General features: G+C 38.6%; 1 protein-coding gene across 9 annotated transcripts in view; it reads left to right on the forward strand.

Annotated features, from left to right (window-relative positions):
* LOC124422829 (nucleolysin TIAR) overlaps window positions 1-20000 on the forward strand; it is a 390007-nt gene that overhangs the window by 364654 nt on the left and 5353 nt on the right. For all 9 annotated transcript variants that reach the window (XM_046959754.1, XM_046959759.1, XM_046959760.1 and 6 more), the window contains 5 exons: window positions 6617-6797; window positions 10360-10489; window positions 11982-12223; window positions 12792-12972; window positions 14688-20000. The exon at window positions 14688-20000 is cut by the window's right edge and continues 5353 nt beyond it. In XM_046959754.1, coding sequence (XP_046815710.1) covers window positions 6617-6797; window positions 10360-10489; window positions 11982-12223; window positions 12792-12972; window positions 14688-14729 — 776 coding nt within the window. In that variant the 3' untranslated portion in view covers window positions 14730-20000. The remainder of the gene's footprint in view (window positions 1-6616; window positions 6798-10359; window positions 10490-11981; window positions 12224-12791; window positions 12973-14687) is intronic.

A 20000-nucleotide genomic window follows, 5' to 3' on the forward strand; every position in this document is an offset into this window, starting at 1 on the left:
TGCTGAACTTTCGGTACGTGTCGTTTTAACAGGAATATTTTGCAGGAGGGTGATACGGCAGGAGTTAAAGGCCACAGTAGCAAAGAAAAGAGAAAGAAAAAGAGAACGGGGGTTGATGAGAGCTTAGACGAGAGTGTGTAAGTGTACCAAAATACAAAGCAACCTAGCTAAAAACGTTATCTAATTTACCCTTTATTAAAAATATGTTTCGTACTTTCTCTTACTTCTCTTACCTCTTTTTAATATACTTTATATTATATACATACATATATATCTATATATATATAAATATACTTATATATATACACATCTTAACTTTTGAAATACCTATCCCCCCACACAACGTTTATATTATATTACTCTCTTATATCCTTGTTGTATTTATTACTTACCATAATTATTATTATTCGCTCTAATACCTTTCCATTTTCATTCTTCATACTTGTATAACATTTGAATACGTGCGCAGAGAAATATATGAGCGACGTCGACCATCGGTCCTTCGAGACATTCGATTTTTACATCCTCTTTTTAGAGCTACACTTCGACGCTTCTATCTTTCTCCGTGCACATACAGCCGCTCTCTCTATCATCCTTGTACTTGTCGTAAAAAAAAATATATATATATGATACGAGAATAACGGGATAAAAATTAGAAGGGAATGCCATTAATGTAAATTAGTGCCTAAATTAAACGGGAAATCGTGCCGAGAGTCACGTTAAACGAGAGATGTTCTTTCTCAAACTCTCTCTTTCTTTCTCTCTCTTTCTTTCTCTCTCTTTCTTTCTCTCTCTTTCTCTCTCTCACTCTCTCTCTCTCTCTCTCTCTCTCTCTCTCTCTCTCTCTCTCTCTCTCTCTCTCTTTGTATCTCTCTCTCATTCTCTTTGCATAAAGTAAAATTTTCTTTCTTTAGATTATTGCATATAAAAATTATCTCTACTCAACCCCCATAACACATATAGCAGCACGTTAATGAAAAATTTGTCATAATAGTAAATGATTCTCTAAATTAACGAGCGAGTGAACTGCTGTTTACAACGTAATTAGAGTTATTTCAAGAACGAATTGGTAGTTTTGATTTCTGCCATTATTATTTTATAGATATGTAAAGTAACGCGCAAGAAATGAATAGAATGTTACATGAATGTACGTATTTAGTATATTTAATAACGTAATTCAAAACCTCAGAAGTAATTTTTCTATGTCGTAACTTGTTTTTTTTTCATAAAAATTTTTTTTTTGCTCTTTGTTTTTATAATATACATTAATTTTGATATGCATGCTCACATATATTTAATTATATTGGACATTATGATAACGTGAAAAACGTGAAACGTTACGAGATAATAAAAATACATATATGGGTGCAGGGTAGAAGCGTATGTATTCCCGTAAATGAAGGAGGAAAGAGAGAGTTGTACAATCACCAAGGTAAAAGAAATCAATTCTTTCTTCACTCTTTTTGCTCTATTTTTATTACGTTCTTTTTTCTTTGTTTTCTCTCTCTCTCTCTCTTTCTCTCTCTCTCTCTCTCTCTCTCTCTCTCTCTCTCTCTCTCTCTATCTATCTATCTCTCTCTATCTCTCTCTATCTCTTTCTGTCATTTTTCCATTTCCTTCATTTTTTCATAATATTTTCGATACATTCTTCAAAATGTTCGTGGTAATCGAATGAGGAAACGAAATTGGGATACATCATATGGGCCTTTTTTTACTTAAGAATCTTTTACATTCTTCTGCACAATCTTCTTTATTTTCACAATTATATTTTTAAATCTAACTCGAGTGCCAATTCCGCACATTTGTACAAATATTAAATAACCTGCTGGACTACGTTATCACTACATTTATCTTTTCCTTTTCTTTCTTTCTTTTTTTCTTTCTTCCTTTACTTTTCTTTCTTTTTTCCTTTCTTACTTTCTTCTTTTTTTCTTTCTTTTTCTCTCTTTTTTAAGAGACATTATTACGTGCACCTTCAACTAACGTGCACAATTTTACATGAAATCTTTTTCTCTCTCGATTTTCTTCAGCTAGTTAGACTTGTACCTTTAGAAGTACGAAGTTTCGATGGTGTAGCTATTTTACAGACAAGATACTTCGGCCGTACCTTTTGTGAAGCGTTACAAAGCAATACGGGTATATATACTTTACTATATCTATATATGTATATATATATATATATATATATATATATATATATATATATATATATATATACAACGTAGAACAATATCTACGTAAGAGAAATATATCCAATAAAACTTGTTAAGAAAGTTTCTACTTCATTTAACGTGGCCGTTACGTCTACGTTATCTAATGAAAGTCGGTGTAACTTACAAAACGAGAGCAACGTTGGACATCTTTTAATTTCAATATTCCAGAAAATCGTACGAGAAGAAAGAACTTCTTATTAGAGGACAATAGAAAAGAAACGTAAAAGTTTACAACGAATATTCTTAACGTTAGAACATTGATAATAAAGCTAAAAACTATGGTAAGCAAGTATATGCATATATATATATATATATATATATATATATATATATATATATGTATATATATATACGAACGCGTGAAAATGTTGATAAAAAAGGAAGAATATTTGGAAAGCAAACTTTTTACTTTAGCGAGAAAGCTGAAAAATAAAACTTCTATGAACGTTCGTTTGTATCTAGTAATCTTCTATACATATATCATTGAATGAAGAAGAAGGAGAAGAAGAAGAAGAAAAAGAAAAAGGATAAAAGAGGGTAGGTACGAAAAGGAGAGCTAATGTCCACTTAGAACGTTTCTAGCATGAATTTAGTCGTGGTGGAATATTGGCGCGCAGTAGGAGTAGCCAGTGCCAACGAAACTTCAAGCATCCTCGTTATTTAAGGGTGTAAGAATTACGTACATTCGAGTTTCATCGTCGACATCAGCGAAGAAACCATTCGCCATAAACTGGAGGAAAAGTGGAAACTTCTTTCTAAGGTTGAAGAAGAGACGAAGAGAGCCAAAGATAGAAAGAGAGACAGAAAGAGAGAGAGAGAGAGAGAGAGGGAAGATTAGAAAAAGAGAATAAGAGAGAGAGAGAGAGAGAGAAAGATAGAAAGAGAGAAAGAGAGAAAATACGAAAAGAAGAAAGCATCGTAAAACTCTAATATCGTTGCCCTCCGTTTCTTATTTCTGACCGCGTGTTATCTCGGCCATGTTCATCTTCTCTTTCTCTTTCTTTTCCTCTTTCTTTTTTTTTGTTTCGTTTTTTCTTACCTTCCATCTTTCTTTCCCTCATTCGAGAGTCTAGAATTACGTTGCTTTATTGGAGGATCGCACGATCGTCAGGAAATTTCGAGTTTACTCCCGAATTTCTTGTTGATCTTTCACTTCTTCCCCCTCCCCCCTCTCTCCCTTTCTCACTCTCTCTATCTCTCTCTTTCTCTCTCTCTCTCTCTCTCGCTCTCTCTCTCTGTCTCTCTCTCTCTGTCTCCCTCTTTCTCGATTTCTTTTTCTCTATTTCTCTCGGGTGCGGAACTGTGCCGAGTTATCGTACATTCGAGGGAATAAAAAGTTCGGTATAACCGCTAGATAAATCCAGTTAGCAGAGTGGTAAGTGATTCCAAATGGATAAGAATAAAGTATCACCGGAGCGAATTCGCGACCCGTCCAACGATTTATGATTGATCACGAGAAGAGAAAGAGAGAGGGAGAGAGGGAGAGAGAAAAGGAGAAGGAGAGAGAGAGAGAAGTTCGTTCAGAGTTTTATCACGCTATTATCTACGATTAGCTAGCTCGTGAAATCGTACGACCGCGACTGCGTTTTCTCTCACGTAAGCTTCGTCGATGTAATCAATTTTCAGAAGAATTATTATACTATCTAATGCATACAAAAATCATGAAGGAAAAATAAAAAAAACAAAAAAAAAGAGAAGAGGAAAAAAGAAAATTACATTTAATATCGAAATAGTTTTTTGAAGAAAGATTAACAAATCATCATGTTGAAGTTAAAAAGAAAAAGGAAGTAGAAAGTCATCGGTAAATATAAGGCCCGATAAAATTCTCTCTCACTCTCGTTTCTTTCACATCGAATATTATACCTAGCATACGAATCGATCTCATCTCCGTGAGCATCTCTTTTTTAAAACCGATTTTCATTCACAGTGCACTACTCGCGAGAAAGCTCTTTGATAGTTCGCATAGCCACGATTTTCGGCGGCTTTCTTACTCTTTTTTTTTAACCTAATATGCTTCGAATCTACGTAGCTTCAAAATGATAAACGTAGCGATCGCTCGAATCGATCGCACATCTTTCAACGTGAATAAAACGACAATTATTTATTCACTTATGAAAAAGTAATTTAAAGAGAATAATCTCTTCGGGAATAACAGGATTTTTAATACAAATCTATCTACTGAATATTTTGTTGAGATCTTACGACAAAGAAAAAAGGAAACAGAATTTAAATGGCACAAATAATCGCTTAACACTTTTACACGATCGATGAACAACGATTATTGTTCTTCGATACGCTCGAACGTAATACAAAACATATTGGCCAATATCAGCTTGAACAACGTCGATCGATATTGGTGCAATGTTTTCTACTACGATAAAAATTTCTCACAAGATTTTTACTACATCTCTAACCCCACATTTATATCGCGGGGTCAGTTACTGCTTTGCTTGCGAAATTTTTTCAATATTTTTCGACATATATATATATATATATATAAAACAATATCTAACATTCTAATCCGCAACTTCTCTTCTTAGGTATTCTGTATATAAAATTGTATAATTAACAAGACTCACATATATTCTTTATTTTTCGTATAATAATTCTTGAGGATCGTAAGAAGACAAAATAATCTTGCATGTTCTCTGTGTAGGTAACTTTTAAAGTGCAACAGGTAGTAGAAGTGAATCTTTCATTACTTATATTTTTTTCTTAATATTTTTGCATCTTGCCGATCAAATGCTTGCCGATTTAAATAATGACGACGTATCGATGAAAATGAGCGATTTCAAAAAAAAAAAAAAATGAAACTGAAATGACAGATTCGAATAAAATTCGATATATTTGCATGCATTGAAAGCAACAAAAAAAAGGAAAAATAAATAAATAAAAGAAAAAGAAAGAAAGAAAGAAAGAAAGAAAGAAGGAAAAAAGAGAAAAAACTAGTTCGACATCGTCCATCTACGTACGTCTTATCTAAAGAGATAAGAAATCGGTTTCTTCTAACAAACGAACTTCCGGTGATTTTTGCTTCGTCAAATCGGTGTTCCCGATAAAGGGAAAAAAGAAAAAGAAGAAAGGATCGGTTTTTTCTAAGGAATCTTACGAGTAGAAACGAACTGACACTCTGTAAAAAGTGGAAATAACGTCCGTCGGGCAATAAAGAGATAATGCCGAGCTTTGTGAAAAGTAGGGGACAGTCCCTTCGTGGTAAGTTCTTAACGGAACGTCCAGCCGTTGTGAGAGAAGCTTCCATCCCCCAGAACGAGGCAATTACAGGGCCGTGGTTTACCGGTCGCGTTTACACCCGTAGCTTGCTTCTCCGTATAGGTTAAGCCCCAGTGCGATCGTAAACTTAGCTGACGCGGTCCAACCTCTTTGGCATTGGCGTTCGATATTTCGAGTTCGCGTCGTCGTAGTCGTGGTCTTCGTCATAGTCGCCGTCGTCGTCGTCGTCGTCGTCGTCGTTGTCGTCTCTAGCCTCGACCATCGTCGTGAAAACTCGCTTGACCCCCTTCGTAGTATCAGTAAAAGGAGAAGTGCAAGAAAGAGAAAGATCAAGGGATGGGTCAGGGATAGAATGGTGGGGGAGGGGAGAATGGAAGGGGCTGAGATAGCTGTCAGATCCATTGCATCGGAAGAAATATCTATTTTCGCGTATATCCACGTGAATCCCTGGTGGACATACTGTGACAATTTTTCTACCTTTTTCATATTAAATATAGAAACAAGATGAGGAAAAAGGAGTGGAAAAGTATTACATCGAATTCGCAGGAATCAAAGTATCATCGTCTTTCTCTCCTCTCACCCTTTCTTTTTCTTCTTTTTTTTTTCTTCTTCTTCTATCTCTCTGTCCCTCATGCCTGTCTAGTCGAGACAAGCTCGTAGCAAATCGGAACGGAAATCGATCGATCGATTCATCCAATGGTGTACGACACGATCGCGTCCATTATACGATTAATATCAAGACACATATTAATTCGCTTTTGAATAACGTTATTAATGATCGAAGTGCGGAAGCACGACGACGTACGATTAAATCGGTCGAGAGTAGTAGTACTAGTAGTAATAGTAGTAGTAGTATTAGTAGTAGTAGTAGTTCTCGTTCGAATAACACCGCGTTCAGTAGCCGTAACACACGACGGAGATTATTAATCTAGCTCTGTAATAAAAAGTAACGAAACGTGTAAACCGAAACTAACGAATTAATAATTTCGCTTAAGTGCCATTCTTCGCAAACGTGCAACGACGTATAGCCCTTTTCCTTTTTCGCGTGAGATAACGAAATTTAGCCGTTTTGAAACGTCGTCAATCTGACTTTACCAAGAACTGAACAGAAACGAACATGCTCGTTTTTTTCTTCTTATATGTCTATCTCCTTTTCTTCTTTTTTTTTGCAGCGAACGCAAAGCCGCTAACATTCGACGAGGTATACAATCAAAGCAGTCCGACCAACTGCACAGTTTACTGCGGCGGTCTGACCAATGGTTTGACGGAGGAGCTCATGCAGAAAACGTTCTCGCCGTTTGGATCTATCCAGGAGATTCGTGTATTTAAGGACAAGGGATACGCCTTCATCAGGTAAATTACTAGCCGTTATCGAGGGCGACATTTTCACTGTGTGTGTATGTGTCTCCCTCCCTCTATTTCTCTCTCTCTCTCTCTCTCCCTCTCTCCATCTGGCAGAATAAACATATGGAGAGAGAAGAAGAGAGAGAGAAAGGGAGAAGGAGAGGAGAGGAAAGGAGTAAGAATGTACACGTACCGTTAATTATTCGCCGGATATCTCGCTAGTAATAGGGATAGTCTCCAAGAAATCTTCCGGTATCATCCTCTGTGCAAATCCTCCGAACTCCAGCATTCACATGCGTCGCGTCGTTTCAAAGCTTCGCGATATCCCTTAAGACTACATCGTGTCGGCGTAGTCGAAACGAAGCGACGACGTACGTCACCAATGTGTCTCGTTTTCCTGGTGTACACTATGGAATGACAGAAATTCCCTCGAGCGAGTTAGACCCGACACGCGTTTCCTCGCGTGACTAGACTTCTCGTCTTGATTCGTAGATAAAGAGAAAAAGAGAAAGAGAGAGAGAGAGAGAGAGAGAGACAGAGAAGAGAGAGGCGGGGGAATCGACGATCGACAAAAAGACAAAGAATAACGAAACGCACGATCCAACGATCGTTTGTAACTTTGACACGCGGTGAACCGAAGGAATTTCTTTTTCTCGAAGCGAAAGCTCATGTCAAATCATCACGAAAGATGACATTCTTTCTCTCACTCTCTCTTTTTTCACGAGACCTATCTTCAAATGGTTCCGCTATCTTCGACAATATATGTAGATATATTATAGGTACTATATATATATATATATATATATATATAAAACTTGATTAATAGTTCTCTTTTAGCATTGCACACCCGACGATTATGATCGGCCCGCAAAATTTGGGTCACGATTCTCGTCTGACAAGAAATATGGCGACGCCTTCGAGAATCCGTCGAGCATTCGTAACTCTCAAAGGCGTATCTATATCCCTTAAAGACAGCCGCGACCTACCTCAGGACGAACTGTCGAGAGCTGTGGGAGGGTCGTGATCTGAAATGAGGGATAGAAAAGGACGATGAAGGAGACCGAAGGAAGAAGTGAGACGAAAAAAGAGAGAAAGAACTGATAGGGAAGGAAAAACCCTTTCTTTTAACTTCTCTCCCTCTTTCTCTTTTCTACCGCACTCGTTTCTCGCGCACGTTATACCCTATTCAGCATTCTTTACTCTCTTCTATCCTCCCCTCTAAACGATCATCCACCCCTTACTCTTCGTCGCCATTGCCGTCGCCATCGTCGTCGCCATCGTCGTTGTCGTCGTCGTCGTCATCTTCTTCTTCTTCTTCTTCTTCTTCTTCATCGTCGTCGTCGTCGTCGTCGTCGTCGTCGTAGTCTACCCACCCCCGAAGCGTTCCGTTCTCGGTGTGTCTGCCACAGTTCCGCCACCCGTGGACAATGTCCGTCGTTCAGATATCTTCCGTCTAATTGCTCTTCCTCCTACCATTCTTCCGGTACCGTGGCATCATCCCCACCCTTTACCCGGAAGCGAATATCTCGGGATGACGTATGGACTTACTTCTGGGCTTGGTTCGTTCCGCGAAAAGGGACACCGAGAGAAGAGTTGAGGAGAATGAGGAATAGAAAGAGAAAGAGAATAAAAAGGAGAGGATTGGAGGGTGAGAAAGGATCCTTTCTTCTTCGCGAAAAGAAAGAATCTTATCTGCTGCTGGTTATCGCTCGAGTTCGGCTCTCGCCAAAGAGGGTTGAGGGTGAAAGGGGTGAGTCTTTGCTGACGACGACCATACTTCCTTCTACTTGACGATCACAGACGCAAAAGAGAGAAAGAGAGAGAAAAAGAGAGAAAGAGAAATCGTTCGAACTATTCCATTGTGTTGTCCCGATCGTGAACGTTAAAAGTGACCTAATCTTCGCGAACTTGCAATAATTCTTCGCCTCCGACTATCCCAGCAATTTCGGCACGAGCCGCCACTGCCCTTTTACGATCCCTTTTAATCCCCGTCCCGAATTCGATGGATACAATGTGCGCGTCATGTCCAAACTTCCGTTGCGTTTATCCAATAAAATTTATTGTTGCTGTTCAATCGCTTATCGCGATCTCTCTCTCTCTCTCTCTCTCTCTCTCGTTCCTCCTCTTTCCCTCTATCAGTAAAAAAAGTGAGGACACCGGTATAAAACGAGCTCGTGCGCTTCTGCGCTCACGTTCGCGCTCCGCTGAAGGCACGTAAAAACGTTTTACAACTCATCACCGTGCCTGTAACTTTCCAATATAAAAATTTATATCGATCGTCGCGAAGAATAACGCGAATGAAATATACCTACTACCAACCAACGATTTTACAACGGCTTCATGTTATATACATGACAGTGCGCGAGAGTATTAATTACGTGTTTGTTTCAAAAGAACGTCCTACGTGTTATTTTAATGAATCGCTAATGCATCCATACAAGCTCGTTCGTTTATTACTGCAGGCAATTTTAATTCTGACTATATTTTAATATAAACTTATAGATACAGTACACATGCACACATATTTATCTACATATACATATAGTTAGATACAATAAAAGCTTAAGACCTTTGTGGTACGTTCGACGTAATAACAATAATATATATATATATATACATATATATTTGTGCAGTATCATACCCTTCTTTCGAAGATTCTCAAAAGCTTTGTATTTCTCGTTAAAGCACGAAATTTGATTAACTCCATAGCCTACGGCGCGAGTAGGTATCCGTACATGAGATTATCTTTATAATGCCTCTAAAAACGACGTGTTTATGTCCAACCGTGTGGCATAACATATCCCCGAGTTTGCCCAACGATGGCAAAACCCCTTCCCTTGATTCTTGGGTAAATGCCAAACGGCAAACCTTAACTTCCCCGTAATTGAAGGGCTCGATATATAAGACTCCGTACGCGTGTCGGTAAATACAATCTACTTACCCTCCATTCTAAAGGTTAAATCCCTTCTTTATAGCCAGGATATATATCGGATGCATTGTAAAAGTTACTCGGGTTACGTATAATGTAAAACCAGTGACGAAGATTTTTATATTCGGACAGTAGCGAAAAGAGAAGAAAAGGGCCGAAAAAAGAATTTAAGAGAAAAAGAAAGAAGAAAATTCGAAAAGTGCATTTCCTTCGGGTAAAGCAACGGCATACTTTTTCGTTGGATTGTAAAAATATCAAAAGCTAAGGCGAGATAGGGAAAAATACGATTTAACATTGGAATGCCAGCAACGAATCCGGTAATCCGGATTCGGAAGATTCACAATTATCGTGGTCATTCGTGCACACAGTAAATTCGCATAAATTAAATGGTTGGAGTCGTTTAGAACGCCAGTGGCCAGCCATTCTACAAAGGTACGGTAATAAGGTCCGGTGTAACTGGTGGAAAGAGTGCCGAATTATTCCGTAGATTCTCTTCTTTCGATTTACTATACGACGCATATATATACATATATGTACATATAAAAAAGGAACGCCAAGAGTAAAATTTAAAATCTCCTCTACTACCCTCTACTACGATCATTCTCTGATAATTAATCTACATTTCGCTCAACTTATTTTCAGGTTTTCCACCAAAGAATCAGCCACGCATGCTATTGTGGCGGTACATAACACCGACATCAATGGACAGACGGTGAAATGCAGCTGGGGAAAAGAAAGCGGAGATCCCAACAATGCTCAACAAACTGGACAGGTAAACGACCCTCAAAAAATTGGATCATTTAGATAAAACGATTAGAATATCCGTCCGAAAGTTACGACCATACGTTGCTCTCAATGGGCAGTATTCAATCTTATAAAAGTTAATAAAGGACTCAGTGAAATGCACGAACGGTCATTGATTTCGTTTCTCTTGTACACGTTCGTTTTGCACCATCGAAATAGATACAAAAGGGCTGAAAGGAATCAAGAGAACAGATCGTGAAAACTCCAGTTCAGAGCTAGTGGAAGAAGGAAGTAATTACTAAGTTCGATTCCGGTCCTAGTTCCATCCGGTCATCTCTAACTCGGACTCTGCTATCCACTGTCGCTAAAGCAGAAATATGACGTGATCATTCCCATCTCTCTTTTTCTCTCTCACTCTCTCTCTCTTTCTCTCTTTCTCTCTCTCTCACTCTTTCTCTCTTTCTCTCTTTCTCTCTTTCTCTCTTTCTCTCTTTCTCTCTTTCTCTCTTTCTCTCTTTCTCTCTTTCTCTCTTTCTCTCTCTCTCTCTCTTCGTTTTCTACAATTCTGGAAGGAAAGAATGCGAAAAGAGAAGAAGGAAGAAGAAGAGAAGTAGAAGGAGGAGGAGCAGGAAAAGGATGAAGATAGAGGACAGAGAATCGGGCAAGATTCCGGTCTATTCAGGTGGCTCTCTTCAGGAGTGTGTTCTCGTCGGGTCTCTTAGCAATTAGCGCCGTTAGAACGAGTAGGTACGTCCGATCTGGGAAACGGTATCTAGAGTACGGTGCTTCGTCTCCTCGTCGGTTCGGATAGTACTTCCGCCCATCCATCCACTGTTACTCGGCCCGTGACATCGCTCTAATTGATCCCTATTCCCATAACGCGCTTCTCCCACCGAGTACTAGGATATCGAGTTACTACGTACCTTGTCATGCACGTATGTATATACATACATACAGACACATACGTACATACATGCATTCATGCATGCATGCATAGATATGGATATATATCTACTATCCTGGGCAGTTATCGGCTGCTTGACTTAAAGAGGACGTTGGAAATTCTGTCATCGACCGTTCGAATCTCCTTCAAACCTATTCGATACGATGATAGTAGTACGTTCGCGCTTTCACGAGAAAACGCGTTGTCGAAAGACCGTCGTAAAGCGCTTATATCGGTATCATTAACGAAGTTAGGATCACCGTCGCTGAGATGAGCATCGTAATCTCCGTGATCGTTCGAAAGTACCTGGAAGAAGTTATAAAGTTAGGCGAATAATCGTTATTAGGTATATCATTTTCCTTCCAACACGATTTCGAAGGCAACCTCTTTTTACTTTACGATCCTAATTATATTAGAAAAATGTTTAATGCTCAATTATGATTATAATGGTCATTAGAAAAATCCTAATCGATTGATATTAAAAATTGATATTAAATAATAAAGAAAAAAGTTCGTTTTCAAATTCAAGCCAATATTCTCGCTCCTTTCTGTTTCATTGATCCCGCTGCTCTTTCAGGCGTTATCGTCGGCGACGTACCCATACTATGCGGCGGCAGCAGCTGCCGCCGCGGCGGCGGCGGGCGTCGCGGGTGTCGGAGGCGTCGGTGGCGTCGGGGGTGCCGGCCAGCTCGGCTACTGGTATCCGCCCCAATCTTACCCGACAACGGCAACGCAGATGCAAGCCGGTGGTTTCCTTCAGGGAATGCAAGGCTATACTTACGGTCAGTTTGCAGGATACCAGCAGGCGCAGTATATGGGGTGAGTTTACCTTTCACTTTTCCTTGTTGTTTTTTTTTCTTCTGCGAAAATATCAACGATTTTCCGAAGAATTTCAAAATTTTTTCGAATGATAACGCGATTCGTTTGAACATGATGCTTTATGGTTCTTTAAAAAGAACAGAAAATTACATCATAAATATTTTGTATTTATCATCGAAATACTTAACGTTTGTAAATTCATCAATTAAGTTTTCTTAAACATCCTGTATATCTATATGTACATATAGGTATATTGTAAAGTATCATCAAGCACTGTCGCCTTTTCGTTGCCAGCTGACCATGCTTGACTGATGTTACTGTCCGACTGTGGTCAGCCAGCGTCATTGCAGTTTAACCGAAACCATGATTTCCGACTAAATACAATTCCGTCGTTAGAGTCCAAGTAAAATTTTCCATTTGATATTAGGGAACATGTTGCTTTCTTTATTAAACGAATACTTCATCGAACATACATAGCAGAATTTACATATTATTTATGTACGATTTTTACGAGTAGTACATTCTCGTTACGTTTGGACATTAACAACGTTAAAATATGCAAAAACAGAATGGGAATGGGTGTCCATGCTGCTGGCACAGCAGCTGGATGGGGCCAAGGATTACCTGGGGGACCGCAGTTACCACCACACCACGCTACGACGGTCACGGCACCCCCAGGGGTTCAAGCCGCACCTCCGCCTCCACCACCCCCGGCGCAAATGATGGCCTATCCGATGCAACAATTCCAGGTAACCATTACTTTTCTCTATCAGCACGACGATATACATGAATGTTCGTGTGTTCAGCCGTACCCCTGTACGCATCGATGCTTTCAATGGAATTCTATTTTCCATGTTTCTACTAAATATTGCTTTTCAATTTACCCAAAGACGATAGTAATTGTTATGATTTCTGAATACTAAATGCCGACATTGATTTTGAATTAATGTACATATGTTAATTATGACAAACGATGTCTAGACCTCATTTTGCGTTTAACATTTAATTATATATACTCTTATGCTTTATTAATATTTAACATTAAAAAAAGAAAAAAGAAGCAAAAAGATACTGTTTGATTTTGCACGTTGTCATAGATATGTTCACTCGATTTTTGTAGAAAAGTTCACATAACATTATTCATCCTTCACCGTGTATATTCACTATTACACTTCTATTATATATAATTTTGATCAGTAAGAATGCATTTAACACGCATCATTTCGTCACATCGTAACACGCATGATCCTTGCACAATTTACTAATCTATCGAGTATCTCCCTGGAATAACATCGTTCTCAATTCATTTAGAATATACAAGGAAATAGTAGTATATATGTTTGTTTCTCTTCAAAAAAATTAAAAGGTAAAAAAACTCATGAACATTCTCGATAATAATCATTACAGCTTTAGCAGTATGTAAGCCAGAAGAGATACTCGAGTGGTCCATCTTAAAAGACTGTCTTTATTTACATATTTCGGTTCGCAGGCACAGTGATCGCTACCACTATCATCGCACGGCCTGGCTTATCATTTCTTTCGAATGTCACTTAGCATCAAGATAACTGCGTCTACAACCTGGCTCAACCTCAAATCCAGCCTGAAAAGTATCACTGGATATCGTTCTTTCGTTCTATCGTACAGAGTCACTCAGGAGCGGAAGAGAGGCAAGGTATATTAAGAGGGAGAAAGAATAAGAAGGAAGAATAATATTGTTGTTGTTGTACATACGTAGGTACTTTTGTATCGACGTGATAAAGAGAGAAACGATAAAGTTTCTCGTTGAAGAAAGAAAGAAAAAAAATAGCATAAAATAAAAAAAAAGAAATAAGAAAAGTAAAGTAAAGTAAAGTAAAGTAAAGTAAAGTAAAGTAAAGTAAAGAAAAGAAAAGAAAAAATAAAAAAATAAAAAAATAAAAAAAATAAAAAAGTAGTCTGCGTCGACGACGTCTACTAATTAATTAATTCGCAATCGATCGACGATATCTTTTCGGTTCGACTGAGAAAGAAAAAAAACGTCTCGTCCTATCGCCCTTTGACACTTTATACCGATCGATGTGTAGCGTAACGGCTTATTACCGTGTAACACCAATGTATTTTTAGTGTAACGGACTATAGGGGGTCAGAGGTTGAGTCATGGTAAAGGCAGTTTCAGTTCGATTAGTGTTCGTATGTGTTAGACGAGCGATTGCGAGCGAATAAGGGAGAGAGAGAGAGAGAGAGAGAGAGAGAGAGAGAGAGAGAGAGAAAGAGAGAGAAAGAGAGGGAGAACATAGATGAAAGTCATGGGAGAAAGAGAAGAGAGAAAGAGAGTGAGAGAGAGAGAGAGAAAGGAAAGAGAATGAAAGGGAGTGAGTGAGAGAGATGTCGAGATTATTTCTATTTCCCTTCTTGAAATTCGGACCAAGACTTAACCAGCGTTTGTGTGTTCAAATGGTAAAGTGTGTTCTTGGTTGCGGTCCAGCTAGCGGATGAGGACTGGCTGACGCCTAGCCTTCTAGTGTGATGGTAAGCAAGTACATCCCACCGACAGGAACAACTTCTAAAGCAACAACATTTACCACCATCGACAGCAACATCAACATTTCCGTCACCATCGACGCCACCGCGACAGCAAAAGCAGTAAAAATCGTGCCGCTTCCGGCCTGACGTCTTGCGACACGAAGGGCAATAAAGGTCGAGAAACGAATATAATATTAGCTTAACAAAACATACAGATGTATGGGGGAGGGGGAGGGGAGTAAGGTTGATAGAAAGTGGAATATAGAGAAGAGGAGATAGATAGAAGGAGAGAAGAAAATAGAAAGAAGGGTAAGGAGGAAAGGTAAGGAAAGAAACGAAGAAGATAAAAAAGCCGTGATAAATTTTATGCAAGATCCTTTCATCCTTAACCACCCCATTACGAATTTCCACTGATCCTCCGTCGATTTTAATTGACTCAAGCTTGCAAAAGTGGAAAGGGATAAAAGAAGAAGAAGAAGAGAAAACGAGTGAAAGAAAAAAAAAAATAGAGAAGAAATTCCGCTGTTGTTGAGCAATCGGTGACGACATCCTCTCGCGTTAGTCCGCAAGAGATCTTAGTCTATTTCTAGTCTCAAATAATTTTAGGTAGTGTCTCGCCGTGTCACGTTAGTGTCAAGCGCTTAAGCACGAAAACACACGAATTCTCGGATGCACGGACCAACCACACACGTTCGCGCAGCAACAGTTGTCTTAGTTTTACTACAACAACGGTCGACTTTATGAATGCACAACGCACGCACGCTTGTCGAAAGAGAAGAAAAGAGAGAAAAAGATGTAGAGATAAAGATGAATCAATTGCTTAGATTATGCACGCGCACGCGTCTACGATCGTGCGAAATCGATCATCAAAAACTAATTAGTCTCGTCTCCCTGATGGCATCTATATACATACATACATACATACATACCCCAACCCCATCCTTATTCCCTTAATCCTCTTGCGCTGTGTATAGTGCGTGCTTTTCGAAGAAAAATTTTTTCCATATGGACCCTTTCGTCCTATGAAAGAGAATAAAGTGGAAAAAGGTAGAGAATCATCGGATACTGATCTGTTTCGTTATTTTTATAGTTTTGGGCATAAACGTGAATAGAGAAAGAAAGAAAGAAAGAAAGAGAAAGAAATATGGAGTGTGTGTAATCGATAAAAAAAAACTTGAACTCGCACCGCCGTAAGAGTGCGGAGTAATCTTTTTAATTCACGGTGTATAAAGACTAGATAAAAAATGAAAGAAAAAAGAAAATGTCTCGTGAAGAAGAAATATCGCGAGTTTACTCGAGAGGGGAGAAAAAGAGCGAGAGCGAGAGAAAGAGAGAGAGGAAGAGAGGAATATATAAAAAGAAAATTATTATAAACGAAACCCAACAAGTAGATAGTTAGATAGGTATATTATATTACAAAAGTTGCTCGACAGACGATCCGAAATTCGGCGGCAAAGCGGAGGCGAACTTTTTCCGATTAAACTCACGAATAAACTAAACGACGATGATCTAAGCGTTTTTAATACTGCGCGATCACTTACGCTCGCAATCTCCGATAAAATAATTCTTAATAAACAAATGCTATTGCGAATCAGTACAACCAAACGTACTCTTTCTTAACTTTTACAAGAGAAAGGGAGAAAGAGATAGAGAGATGGAAAGAAAGAATAAAGGAGATCTATTTGCCAGGTGCGAGAGTATTTCATACACGCATGTGCATTTATACATACGTATTTGCTAGAACAAACTCGAGGCCAAAAAGACAAATCATCCGAGTGGGTCATCGTGTATAAACAAAGTAGATGAGCAAATAAAAAAAAAATATATATAGGAAAAGAGAAAAGTTAGAAGAGAAAGAGAGAGAGAAAGAAAGAGAGAGAGAAGTTGAAAGAAAAAAAATTAGAAATGGACTGCTCGACACTCTCGAAGTATAAACATTTTTATTATTAGTTCTCGTCCAAACCGATTTCTGACATCCGGCGAGACAAATATTTTTATAAAAGGATCGTCGGTGTGCGAGCTTCGGGTCTCGCGACGCTCTCGATCGTCACGTCACCGTCGTCGTCGTTATCGTCGTCGTCGTCATCGTTGCCGTCGCCGTCATCGTCGTGCGGCCGGTCAATCGCAGTAATAACCCTTGGTGGTTTTTAAATAAGCGTTAGATTTTTATATAATACTAAAGTACATACATAGAACCAAACACTAACAAAGAAGAATAATAAGGAGAAGGAGAAAAAAAAGAAATTATGAAACTCGTGACTTTAAGGACACTTAAGCAATAAACCGTTAAGCTTACAAATGGGTAAAGATTAAAATAATAGACAAAATAAAAAAAAAAGGCTTTAGCAATCTCTCAGCCTCTCTGTATATCGCTCTTTAAAAAGAGAAGAGAAATAAAGGTGTTTTAAACTGGCGAACGGAAGTCGCGCATTCTCAACAACGAATGAAGGCTTTGGGAGGAGACACGGAGAAAGGAGAAAAAGAAGAATCGACACACGAATATCCTCCACGTGTATTTATGCATTCCCCGCGTAATTAAATCCTCCGAACGAATAAAATTAAAGAAAAGAAAAAAGAAAATAAGAAAAAAAAAAGAAAGAAAAGAAATGAAACACGGTCTCCACGATGTCCCGAATTTCGACTCGGCTAATTTATAAAAGTAAAAAAAATGAATGAATATCGAGATCGTCGGTTATTGTAATAAAGATGGTGTGAATAATAACTATGATAATCTGTATGAATGAACTAGTACGTACGATCGAAAGAAAGAGAGTGAGAATGGAAGAATGAGAGCGTAAAAAGCGATAACGATGAAATATATATAAATATATATATATATATATAAATATAAATATAAATATAAATATATATATATAAGTATATATATATATATATATAAGTATATATATATATATAAATATGATTGCACAAGCGAAAAAATGAAAATGAACGATACGAAAAAGAGAGAGAGTTAAATACAATGCGTAGTTAGAAATATTGCACAAAACAGCACGAAAGTTACATTATATAGTGGCATTGAATTTCCTTCTCGTGTACGCGCGTCGTGTCTATCATCGGTCCAGTAAGTAGTAAAAGAACGGCTGCCATAATCGATTCGAATTCGATCATCTTTCGTAAAGATCGTTACATAAAGTGTTAGCAGAAATTAAAGTAGTTGGACGCAGAAGGTGTATATGCGTGTGTGTATGTATATATTTTGCAAATAGATGGGTGGATTGAGAGAGAAATAAAGAGAGTAAGAGAATAAGAAAGAGAAAGAGAAAGAGAGAGAGAGAGAGAGAGAGAGAGAAAGAGAGAGAGAGAGAAAGGACATAATGGCGATAGAATAGAAGGAGAGAGGGAAGCAAAGGTTTTCGATACTTGAAAAGGTAGAACAAGGCCGAAGTGTAGAAACTGGTAGAGCGCAAGCATCATCTATCTCCATGTTCCATCTTTTATCTCTCTGTCGCCTCCGCTTCCCTTTTGTCTCTTTTATTTTTTTCTTTTCTCTTTCTCCCTCCTTCTCTCTTTCTCTCTCTCTCTCTTTCTCTCTCTCTCTCTCTTTCTCTCTCTCTCTCTCTTTCTCTCTCTCTCATTCTCTCATTTTTAAGCACTAACAGAGCACGGAGTTCTTGCACCAACAAGAGCCACGCGCTCCCAACTTCCAGCAGCTACCCTCCCAGTCTAAACTATATAGATGTATGTTTCTTCGTGCACCGCGAAATCCTCTCTTTGAAGCCGACGATGAAATCCATGTTTGCCTATCCCTCAAAAATGAAACTGTCTCATCCTGTAGGAGTGCGTCGATGGATAGAAAGTCCATGAACTTTTCCGCGAAACAATGAATCAAAGGAACCGATATATAGAAAATATATAGAACGTACATTGGAAAGAGAAGAAAAGGAAGAGAGAGAGAGAGAGAGATAGGATGTTATAGGGAAATAGTGAATGAGACGAAAGGAATGAATAGACGGGAAGAGGAGATAAAGAATGGTAGGAATAGTAACGACAGACAACGAACGATAGATCACTTTGTTATTAATCAAAAGAGATAGGGCAGATCGTGTTTTAAGCGAATCAAAAGCGTTCAACGTTTTCAAATCAAAAGGACAAGATGATCAAAGGGTGAGACGTAGCAGCAGCGGTAAGAGGGAAAGGAGGAGAGATGTTTGCCTGGTATCCGGAGACGCCAGGAAACGTAACTCCGAATGAACGAACGAACGGACGGACGAATGACGAAATCGAAGTTTTCGAGAGGTAACGTCGGTCGCGTTGTGTTTTTCTCTCTCCCTCTTTCTCTCTTTCTCTCTCTCTCTCTCTTTTTCTCTTCCCCTTCACTCTTTTTCACCTGCTCTCCTTTTTCTCCCTTTTCTCTTCTCATTTTTTTTTACTCTCTTCTCTTTTCCAACCCCTCGAATCGCGTCGGGTCGCGTTGATGAAAAGCACGATCCGCTTGGAATTCGTAACGTTCACAGACGAATATTAAAGGGGAAAAAAAAGAGAAAAGAAGAAAAGAAAGAGAGAAAGAGATAGAATGATAGGTAGTGGAATCCCGTTAACGCATCGTTTCGCGGGCTTTAAACCACATTAAGGACTTACGAAAAGAGAAAGAGAGAGAGAGAAAGAGAGAGAGAGAGAAAGAGAGAGAGAGAAAGAGAGAGAGAGAGAGAGATGCAAATGTCAGCTAATAATCCTAAGGTCTTCTCTCAACTGGCAGTGATAAATACAGCAGTTATACCTGCTGTAGGAAAATGCGAAAAAGACCGACTGGCGCCGATGTGATCTCGATGCGTGTAACATAATTCGATCAATTTCATTTCATTTTCTACGTTTGTTCTTAAACAAAAATATCGAATGTAACTTTTTGTCAGACGAAATCACGCATCGTTAAATCGATTATAGAGACGTCCAATTTGACGGACATTCGAGGAAAAATTTTTTAATAATTAACATCGAAAGAAAATTTCTCTTTTATCCCAACCGCTGTATAATATAATATTCTAGAAGCGCCTTATGTGGACACGGCGCAAACGTATTGAGAAGGAGTAACAAAATGATAACAAACGAAAAAAAAATATATATATATACAAACATCATACCTGCGCACAGCGGCGATGATGAAAGCTGTTATTTTGAATCGTCGCGCGTGAGCGTAGCGCGCGCGTTGTGCGTGGTGGAAATAATAGATAGATAGATAGATAGATAGTTCATAAGTCGAATGAGGAGACATGAAAAAACATAAGGGAGAAAAACAAAAATCATGTACATTATTAGT

Source organism: Vespa crabro, chromosome 3 (genome assembly GCF_910589235.1).
Source record: "Vespa crabro chromosome 3, iyVesCrab1.2, whole genome shotgun sequence".
Taxonomy (NCBI): domain Eukaryota; kingdom Metazoa; phylum Arthropoda; class Insecta; order Hymenoptera; family Vespidae; genus Vespa; species Vespa crabro.